Source organism: Grampus griseus (assembly GCF_964374135.1).
Source record: "Grampus griseus genome assembly, chromosome: 1".
Lineage (NCBI taxonomy): Eukaryota > Metazoa > Chordata > Mammalia > Artiodactyla > Delphinidae > Grampus > Grampus griseus.
In genome coordinates this window covers 145,806,521-145,817,336 of record NC_139017.1, presented here as the reverse complement: position 1 = coordinate 145,817,336, position 10,816 = coordinate 145,806,521, and the positions used below count along the sequence as shown (strand labels likewise).

The following is a 10,816-nucleotide window of genomic DNA, read 5'->3' as shown; positions in this document are numbered from 1 at the left end:
CGCCTGCCGATGCAGGGGACATGGGTTCGTGCCCCGGTCCGGGAAGATCCCACATGCCGCGGAGCAGCTGGGCCCGTAAGCCATGGCCGCTGAGCCTGCGCGTCCGGAGCCTGTGCTCCGCAACGGGAGAGGCCACGACAGTGAGAGGCCTGCGTACTGCAAAAAAAAGCTTTTCCTTGCACGGTGCCTCTCTGGAAGTAACATCTTTTGCATAACCAAGTCATACCAAGGCCCCCTAACTCCTAGTTCCTGCCCCTAGGCGCCGCCCTGCCGCCCCCACAAGATAATCAACACAGCTGAAGAATTGAAAGTTCTGGGAGAACACAATGAATCAGAAGAGGGAATCAAATACAGAAAGGTAAACTCTTCACTCAGGACTAGCCAGGGGCCACACAGGCCCCGTTCCTGCTGACCAGATTTCCCTGCCACCCCCACCCAAATATATGAATCCAACAGAGGCGGGAGCTCTGACCTAGCCCCATGTTTCTAAACAAGGCAGGTAGTGGTGCCCCCGCTCCCAGGTATGTAAGGCCAAGCTATGACTAGCAGCAGGTTACAAAGTGTTTCAAAGTATGTAATCTCAATTGTCCAGCTCAATTCCAAGTGGAAAAGAGGTACATTTTTAGAAATTTGTTCTGAGAAAGCTACTAAGTGGCAAAGCCGAAGACCAAACATATAGGATATCTCTATGTCAACCTACTTCTCATTTCCAATTTATAGCTCATTTTATAGTATTTCATTGATCCTACGATGCACACTTTTTCATATTTTAACACTGAAATCAGGATTCACAATTAATGGAGTGTCATAACTGACAAGTTTTCTTATTAGTACATAAAATGTCTTAAAATAGATATACTCAATGAAATATGATATAGTTCTTTCTGTTCTATCTCAATCACCATTTCCACAGTTCATATGTGCACTGCTTATACTACTAGCAGGAGAAGCCCCTACTAGCAGGAGAGACTACCGTACGTTATGGCACATAAGGTCTCTGCCTTCCTAGCCTTTAGAATCTAACAATTATGCTGGTTACTCTACCTCTAGTCTCTACCCCTTCTGGAGCCTACACTACAAGTTAGTTTTACCCTTCTAACAAGTGGTCAGGCCTGTTATTCCTTTGCTTGTCTCCCATTAGAGCATGATCTCGGGCCTGTATATCCACTAGGGACCATGTGCTGTAGGGCTGGCTGAAGAGTGCCAGTTTCGGTATCTGTTGTTTAGTTTAACTTCTAATTGTCCATCAGATCTTGGCCTAAGGTTCCATTTTTTATGTAACCCTACTGAGCTGGGTGCTCCTTGCATTCCCAGGGCCTTGCACAATGCCCGGGACACCCTATGTTCTTATTTAGCAGAAAAATTGAGGCACAGACTTCCTTAAAAAATAGGCACACTGGTAAATACATGGGCAGTGAAAAACAGTTTCAGAAAGGAAACTTGGGTTTCTGATTTTATTACTGGTAGTTTATTGCACAGGTTTTTCTGCATCAAAAACATATCTGCTAAAAGGAGAAACAGGTGTGTCTGAATTCAGATTTCCCTCAGACCTCTAAAAGTAGTATTTCCCCTAAAAAAGAATCCACTCATCTAATTTTAAAGAAAATATACTTCTTACACAAGACAATCCAAACTGATGCAAAATATTTATTCCAAGTTAGTTATTTTATGCAGTAGTTTTCCCCCTCAACAGACTTGTGATAACCACATCTTTTAAATCTGTAAATAATGTTATCAAAATAATCTTAATCTTTGAAATCTCACAAAAATGTATATTTTACAATCCACCCTGAATATCAAGGCTGCAAGAATAACACATTTCCTATATCCAAATATTTTACAGCTGTACCCAGAAAGAAAAAAAAAAGTGAAAAAACCATATATGCTGGGTTAAGGGCTAATGTTACCCGAGCAGCCAGAAATAAAATAAAATATCCAAATTATTAGCATTAATTTAATACAATTATAACTTCAATAGTCACTTTGTCATTGACAATGATTGCTTGAGCACAGGGGTGAGTGCCCCAAGGGCTGGTAGTAGAAGCTGCTGCTGGAGACCAGTGTCTCCTCCTCTCTGCCCTGCCAGCTCCCACCTGTGCATCGCCCCATATATACTGTGTGTATGTGTGTGTGTTTTAAAAATCTTTCCCACCACATGAAGTTCTATTAAGCAGATAACAGGGAAGAACAACAAAAGCTAAACAAGCCAATCGCTCGCTCTCTCTTTGGGATATGATTATTTCCCTTGTGCATGAAGTATTCAACAACAACATAAGAAAAGGAAAAGGAAAAGAATGATTTCTTCTGTATAACCCCTAAATGCACAAGCTGAGTTTACTGGGTCAGATTTAACAGTAAGCATTTATAAGCCTACTTCCAGGCATCGTCATCAGATGTTTCACTGCTACTTGTTTCCGTGTCTGAGTCCTCAAACTCTGCTTTACAAGTGTTTCTCCAAGGGGAGAATAGGCTAGAACTTCGGCTCTGCAAGAAGCCATTCTTCCCAAAGCCATTTCTTCTCAGCTGTGGTTGGCAAGGGAAAGAAAGAAAAAGACAACCGTCAGTAACTACACTGGCCCATGGGACCTGGGAAAGCCCAGGTCTCAATTCAATTCTAGGCAGAATGTAGAGGGGGACCGTTCTAAGAGACTGAAGATTTCTTATAGCAGTGCTTTTCAAACTGTAATGTGCCAATTAATCACCTAAGGATCTCTTTAAAATGCAGACTGATTCAGTATGTCTGGGGTACAGTTTGAGATTTCCTATTTCGACAAGTTCTCAGGTGATGACAATGACAGGGGAACAGAGTTCTGAGTAGCAAAGTCTTTATGTCAACCTATACTTTTCTTTATAGGATTTTAACACCATTGTTATTTATGCTTTAAATGTATACCACCTGAACGTAAGTTTCATGAAGTTTGTAGAGACCTGGCGGTGTTTTACTCAGAGAAAGAATGCAGGCATTTGTTGAAGAAATTCAGATAGGCTATTTGGCTTCTTGGCTCTGGCTGGACTACCAGAGGTAAACCACAGAGCTGGAAGCAGAGGGTTAGCCTGCTTAGCCAGACACCAAGGGCTCAGCCCATAACCTCGGGAATACAGCCTTGTGGTTCTGATAAGGAGTTAGAGCTTCCAGGATGAAATAACATACTGCTTTCTGAAATCTGCTAACTACTGACCTGGTTTTTGTGTCCACCACTGGCCTGGGCAGAATGAGATGCTCCTCCATATTTCTACAATGGCAACTTATTAAGTAACTTTTCTTTTTCAAGGTCTTTCTCACACCCTAAACTGGGGCTTCCTAAGGGCAATGATTGTCCTATCTCCTTTCTCTCCTAGTCATTAACTGGTCTCCAGCAAAAGTTTATAACATACCTCCTCTGTCTTCATGTGGAACTCTTTGAGCTCATCCTCTGTGAGGGGAAGGCAATTCTCATCATTTTCAGGATACTCCTGCCATCCCATTGCTTTCAATAACCTGGTAGAGGCAGGTCAGGCAAAAAAAATATACCTTTAAGCATAAGTGAGAAATCCACAACTTTCCAGCCCAGGGGCAATGGTACCCACCTAGATGTTAGAGAAGAAACTTGGGTTTTTCTTTTCTTCCCAGTGGGATAAGCTTTAATTATGACTACTTAGGTGCTTGGAATTAGATGGAGGATCTCCGTAGTTGCTCTTTGGAGAGCATAAGAGCTATAGAGAAGGGACGGTAGAAGTAGCAGTATAGAGTCAAACTATCCCACAGACGAAACAGAAGAAATCTCACTTTGTCTCCTGTGAGCAAATTAGTACATAGCCACATGTACCTAAGTTCTCTTTTAATTTCATGGCACTGTGGACTCCATAACCTTGTGATCTTGTTGACCCCTTTTAAAGTTCCTCTGGACAGGAGCCCCTTTTCAGGAAGGTACTTGGCAGGCCCCATCTGCCATCCAGTTGCCCACACAGCTTGGCTGGCTCTGTGTTCAAGGCCCTCATTTAAAGAACAAGCTCCATTACCTTTGGGCCTCATGAATCCCAAGGCCCCTTAAAGGGGTCTTGTGGTAACTTCTCACTTGGGCCAGGAGGGGCCAAGGGGCCACCACAACAGCACCAGGAAACAGGTCTCATCCCACCCCACCCCTTCCAACTGGAGCCGTAAACTGAGTCTGAAACTAAACTACAAGAATGCCTTGGAGAGGAGGGTGTGAAAACGCTAGCTGAGTCTGTAAAGGAATACCCAGTGGGCAACAGGCCAACCTGCGGCACACAGAGAGAACAAGGTGTGGTGCTGGGGGCACTTCTCTCTGTACGGGACTCTGAAATGTCTTAAGTATGTTGAAACTCCTTGTAGGCCATACACAGCATGCCTTGTGATCTGACCCTCACTTACCTGTGCTCTGCTTCCAAAGAGTGAGAGAGGACCTCCCCTTCGTCTTCTACGGGGAGATCAAGACCATTCTGATGACAGCCTTCCTCTCCATTTTCTTTTGGTTCAGGTGTGCTGTTGTCCTCTGACTGAAATAAGGAAAGGAAGGACATTATTTGGTTTAATACCCCTTTGGGGCAAGATAAGCAATCTAAGAGATTAAGAAGTAAGAACCCAGGAAAATGCTTTCTAGAAGAGGATCTCAGCCAATAGGTTTTTCCCACTTAAAAACGAGAACTTGCTCATCTTGCTAATAAGATTTCCAAAGGATACTAACTGGCTACCATCTTAACTTCAGGTTATGGCAACTGTGGCAGAAGCTACTAGATGCCTATGCAATATCAATTTTCTATTCTTCCTTACTGATTTGGACTAAGGAACCAATGTGCTCAGCTTTTAAAAAGTTCACTTTCCTAGGCTCCCTTGCAGCTAGGAGTGGCTATTTGACAGTTGGCCAATAAAATGTAAGTGGAAATTGCAGGGGTAGCTTTTAAGAAAGCATTTAAAAAAGGGACAGACATCCGTTTTCAGGTTTTTGGCTCTGTCCTTTCCCTAACTAGAATGTGGATGGGAGCTCAGCTACCCTAGTTCCAAGGCGACCAAAACTTACAAGTTTCCTGATAATACGAATGAGCTGCCATTACCCTCTTGGACAGGGAACTCTAACCTTCCTGTTGCAGGATACCAAAAAGAAACCCTCTTGTTTTACGGTTCTGTTCGTCAGATTTTCTTATATTAGAATTAAATATAATCCTTAAAGGGACTTCCCTGGTGGTCCAGTGGGTAAGACTCTGTGCTCCCAATGCAGGGAGCCCGGGTTCAATCCCTGGTCAGGGAACTAGATCCTGCATGCATGCCACAGCTAAGAAGTCTGCATGCTGCAACTAAGAGTTTGCATGCCATAACTAAGACCTGGAGCAGCCAAAAAAAAAAAAAAAATATATATATATATATATATATATGCTTCTATAATTTACCAACTTCAATTCAAGGCTTAAGCAGTGCTGCCCTGTTTAAGAGCACTAAGTCCCAAGGCAGCTATCACTGAAATGAGCCCTAATTTGAAATATGCTGAACAAAGAACTGAACTCGCTTTATCACAGACTGTTACTCCTCCAGACAAATCTCTGTCATTTTAAAAATGTACCACATCTTTCTCGCTTAAGAACAAAAAGCACATGTATAACATAGAAAAACACTTATGTTGCCCCAGAAAAACCCTTTGCTCTTACATCCTCCAGCTTCTCACAGTCTCTGCTCTCTGAGAAGTCTCCATTCCGGTCATCCTTCAGAGTCTTCAGGAACTCGCTCTTCCTGTCAGTAGTTCGGCGGGTCAACTTGGTCAGACGAGAGGAGCTGATCTCAATTGGAGGAGTGGTGCTGGCGGGGCTCTGGGCAAATACCACAAATAGGTTGCTCTTGACAGCAAAGAGTAAGTACTGGGATTCTCTAGGTCACTTCTACAAGGTACTGCTTTCCGGAATCTGGTAGCCTATTTATCACTCTTTTACCAAAAATAAACTATCCTTTTCATTTAAACAGACTTCAGCTCTGCTGAGTTCTTACAGTTAAAACCAGATGGTTTAAATAGCACCTCTCCGATCTTTCTCCAGATGCCAGCATAACGCCAGTCAAACACAGGCCAACCATGGTTTACCAAAGGGCAATGACCCCACCCAGCTACTGCCCATCTTTGGATGCTGATGGGAATCACCAGTAAAAAAAAATGACTTTGAGCTAAGCATAACTACAAAGGAAATGGAGTTAGAGCTGTACACGTCACAACACTTACCTCAGTTTAAGTAAACGGGAAAGGGCAACTTTAGAAAAGGCTGCTTAGCTTTATTCTCACTCACCTCTTTGGGAGAGCTTAAAACTATACCACCAGCCAGTACTACTGGTTTGGTAACAGAGATTGGACTGGTAAAAGCAGACTCCCGGCTAGAGGAAAGGGATCCTGATTTGTGTTCCATTCTGTTAGCTTTCCACGCACTGGGCTACATGGGAAGAGAGAACAAATCAGTCAGAACAGCATGCAGACAGAAGCTCAGCCTGTAAGATCATAAGGAGTGAAATGTTATGTGCAAACATGAATTCCAAGAGCTCACCTGTCTCAACACGATTGGGAGGTATATAACCTTGAAGGAAAAAGGCAGACAGGAACCAGAAAAGCCATGGGATATTAACAGGTATTTCTCAAAAACAGAGCCCTAGTCCAATAAGCCTGGGAGATGCTAGGCTGAATATAGTTCGACAACAGGTTTCTTTTACTGTGCTGTTTCTCAAAGCACTTAACTATATATGTGAATTGAGAGGCAGATATACTACACAGCATTTTCTAAACTTATTTGACCCCCTCCAAATGTTTTCTTTTATAGTGTGCTGTTTGTTAACCTCTGATGTAATCCTGACAACCCCCCACCCCTGCCTCCAAAGAGCACATCAGAAAAATGATGTTTTCTAGGAACACTGATGGCAGGAGGCTAGTTACAAGCCAGGGAGGGCAATATAAATGGCTGGACAATCCTGATTTAGTCCAGAGGTCCTTCTTTTGCTCGGTCTTGTGGGGTCTGGACCCATTCTGTCACTCTGGCCCTGACCCCAACTATGATGGCAGCATAGTGTAGATGGAATACTCCATTTTTCCTGAGTCAATCACTCTTGTCTGAGGCACATCAATGGAGTGAGGCTAAAGAAAGTAAAAAAGTCTGTTTTTCCAAAATGAAACAATTAGAACCAAGAGATCTCTAGGACAAAGGAAGGGTCTGAGTGAAAAGGATTTCTTTCTTGTTATTAAAGAAGAAAATATAGGCTAAAGAAAGGAATAAACTTCACAGAGTTATCTACTATGTACCAGATGCTTGATCTATTTTATTTAATTCTTAACCCAATCAGGTATAATTATGTCAAATTTTTACAGAGAATTACACTGACATTAAGAAAGTTATGTAATTTGTCTGAGGTTACTCAACTAGGATACAATATTGTTTACCACAATGCCTCCAAAAAGAGCATGCCAGCAGATAAAAGAGACAACGACCTAACTGGAATGGAAATTAATTTTTTTCTTGCACTGATGAAAATCTAAAGATGGCTGCTTATTCAGGCTAAATATCAAAGACAATAGTTTCCCAGAGTTGCACAGGGTCACCAGATGCCTTGTCTTTTAATATTGCCACCTCAGGGCACAGAAACAGGTGAGTGTCTGCCACAGTAGTATGATAGTTTTACCAGACAGTGTTACGTGCAACAGGATACTGACATCTCTTTCCAACTTTATTCCAACTTAATTTTCAGTAATTCAAACACTATATTATATAGTGTTTGGTTGCTCACTAAAGAAAACCATTATGCCCTGTACCCCCTTTATTAGAGGAATTATATATGTAGAAATCCACTGAGGTGAGGCACAAACTATTATGTATAAAATAAGCTACAAGGATATATTGTACAACATGAGGAATAATGGAGTATAACCTTTGAAAATTATGAATCACTATATTGTACACCTGTAACTTATATATTGTACATCAACCACACTTCAGTCAATCAATAAAGGAAGGAAAAAAAAGGAATCCACTAAAGTGAATCACATATCAGCTGCTGTTTTCTTTTTAAAATATCCTCTCCTTTTCTCCTAACTCCAAATCAACCTCAACTCTCCACCTCAAATGATCTTGTCTTCTCCTACTGGACTGACGTCAGAAGATCCGGGGATTCCCTGGTGGCGCAGTGGTTAAGAATCCGCCTGCCAATGCGGGGTACGTGGGTTCGATCCCTGGCCTGGGAAGATCCCACATGCCATGGAGCAACTAAGCCCGTGTGCCACAACTACTGAGCCTGTGCTCTAGAGCCTGTGAGCCACAACTACTGAAGCCAGCGCGCCTAGAGCCTGTGCTCTGCGACAAGAGAAGCCACTGAAATGAGAAGCCCGCGCACCACAAAGAAGAGTAGCCCCTGCCTGTCCCAACTAGAGAAAGCCTACGTGCAGCAATGAAGACCCAATGCAGCCAAAAATAAATTAAAACATAAAATAAAGTTATTAAAAAAAAAATTTCGTCACTGGATCCAAACTCTCCCCAATTCTCTCCTTTGCACCTCAAGTTCCTTTGATAGGTCCCCCTCCCTTTCTACCATTCTACATCCATTTGTTCTCATTCCTTTATGAATTTATCAATTATTTCTCCTTTGTATCTTTAATCTCTTTCTCTCTAGTAAGTTCTTCCATTTTATCTACAAACATGCTAAGCCACCTTACTGAAGCGAAGGGGGAAAAAACAAAGATATATTTTCCCTTTTACTACAATCCTTTTATTTCCAAACTTTTCTGCATAATTCAGTATCTGCTGCCTTTCACTTGTTCATTCTTACTATTTAATTCCCTGCAACACTCAACTCTATCCCCATTTTAATGAAACAGCTCTTTCAATAAATAAGCAAAAATCTTGTCTTCATATTACATTCAATGGTCAGCTTTAAAATATCTTTTTGTAGAAGGAGAGATTACTTGTTACCTATCTTTTCTGAACCTGTCCCTCTTTCCCTTCTCAATTCCCTGATGCTTCATTCTCTTCTCGCCTCCTGAATTCCTTTCAGTGGATGTAGGCATACTCAGTGCTCTTCTACAGCAATCTGTTCCTAGGTGAACTTCATTAGAAAAACTAGTTATTTGTAATTGTTTAATCATTCAAATTGTTAAAATCATGGAGCTAATGTGACCCCTAAACTCTCACCTGAGCTTTTATAAAGACCTCCATCATTTGGCTTTAGTCTTACTTCTCCCCACCACTTCCCAACTACCAGCCATCCACTTGTCTTTTCCCAGACATGGCATGTTTTGCCTCCTTTTTTTATTTTATTTTATTTTATTTATTTTTGGCTGTGCTGCGTCTTCATTGCTGCGTGTGGTCTTTCTCTAGTTGCGGTGAGCGGCGGCAACTCTTCCGTGCAGTGTGTGGGCTTCTCACTGCGGTGGCTTCTCCTGTTGCAGAGCATGGGCTCTAGGCATGCGAGTTTCAGTAGCTGTGGCACATGCAGGCTCAGTAGTTGTGGCTCGCAGGCTCTAGAGTGCAGGCTCAGTAGTTCTGGCGCACAGGCTTTGTTGCTCTGTGGCATGTGGGATCTTCCTGGACCAGGGCTTGAACCCGTGTCCCCTGCATTGGCAGGCGGATTCTTAACCACTGTGCACCAAGGAAGCCGCCCTCCCCCCGCTTTTTTGGTAACAAAGAGCTCCTCTGCCTGGAATGCCCCACCTACTTCCTCCCTAACAAACTCCAACTGTTTTTTTTTTCTTCTGGCTGCTCTGGGTCTTCGTTGCGGCGTGCAGGCTTCTCTCTAGTTGCTGCGCGTGGGCTTAGTTGCCCTGTGGCATGTGGGATCTTAGTTCCCCGACCATGGATCAAACCCACATCCCCTGCATTGGAAGGCGTATTCCCAACCACTGGACCACCAGGGAAGTCCGTCTCCTACTGTTTTAAAACTACCATTTGTTGACTAGTTTAGGATATGTCAGTACTATATTCCAAGTACTTCGAGTGGCATGAAGTCTGACTCTAAAACCAGAATTCTCATCCTCCTCTCTCCTTTTTATGCTTCAAGATGGGAAGCATTCTGGGGCAGTGGAAAGAGCCCTAGTTGAAGTTAGACAAACCTTGTTTTAGAGTCCCAAACTCCATAATTTTATTAGCAATGTAACCTCATATATTACATAATTTTCTACATCCTAGGATTAAGGTAAATGTTATATGTAAAAGGCCTAGTGAATGTCCTGGAACATAGTAAGATGGCAACGAATGGTAGTTCTCTTTCCTTTGCCACTTCAAAACCCAGTTCAGGGCTTCCCTGGTGGCGTAGTGGTTGAGAGTCCGCCTGCCGATGCAGGGGACACGGGTTCGTGCCCCGGTCTGGGAGGATCCCACGTGCTGCGGAGCGGCTGGGCCCGTGGGCCATGGCCGCTGAGCCTGCGCGTCCGGTGCCTGTGCTCCGCAACGGGAGACGCCCGCGTACCGCAAAAAAAAAAAAAAAAAAACAAAAAAAAAACCAGTTCAAATATGACCTCATCTGTAAAGGCTCTGAGGACCCTCTCCAGGCAGGGCAGTACAATTATTTTTTATATGTGTCTCTTCACTAGACAGCAACTCTTTGAGATTATTTTTCTGACTCTAGTGGCATATAGCTTTTAAATACACAAATATTCGATGTTTAATAACTGTTGAACGCGTAGAGAAAATGAATGAATGGATAAATCCACACCTGCCTACTAGTTATCTCATCTCTGCCTTCCTCTAACATCTCACATTCAAGGGTCCCAGAACCACTCTCATCAACTTTTCCTGAAAACTCTGCTTTCTCTCTTCTCTAACTTCAGTGAAATGGTTCCACAGTTATCCCAGTTTCCTGGGGATGAAT

General features: G+C 42.9%; 1 protein-coding gene across 4 annotated transcripts in view; it reads right to left on the bottom strand.

Annotated features, from left to right (window-relative positions):
• Nucleotides 1-1,458: 1,458 nt before the first annotated feature.
• Nucleotides 1,459-10,816, bottom strand: part of GPBP1L1 (GC-rich promoter binding protein 1 like 1) — a 55,335-nt gene continuing 45,977 nt past the window's right edge. For all 4 annotated transcript variants that reach the window (XM_082651375.1, XM_082651376.1, XM_082651374.1 and 1 more), the window contains exons 8-12: nt 6,265-6,405; nt 5,641-5,799; nt 4,373-4,497; nt 3,376-3,478; nt 1,459-2,523 (exon numbers count right to left, since the gene is read on the bottom strand). In XM_082651375.1, the coding sequence (XP_082507501.1) occupies nt 2,371-2,523; nt 3,376-3,478; nt 4,373-4,497; nt 5,641-5,799; nt 6,265-6,405 (681 nt within the window). In that variant the 3' untranslated portion in view covers nt 1,459-2,370. The remainder of the gene's footprint in view (nt 2,524-3,375; nt 3,479-4,372; nt 4,498-5,640; nt 5,800-6,264; nt 6,406-10,816) is intronic.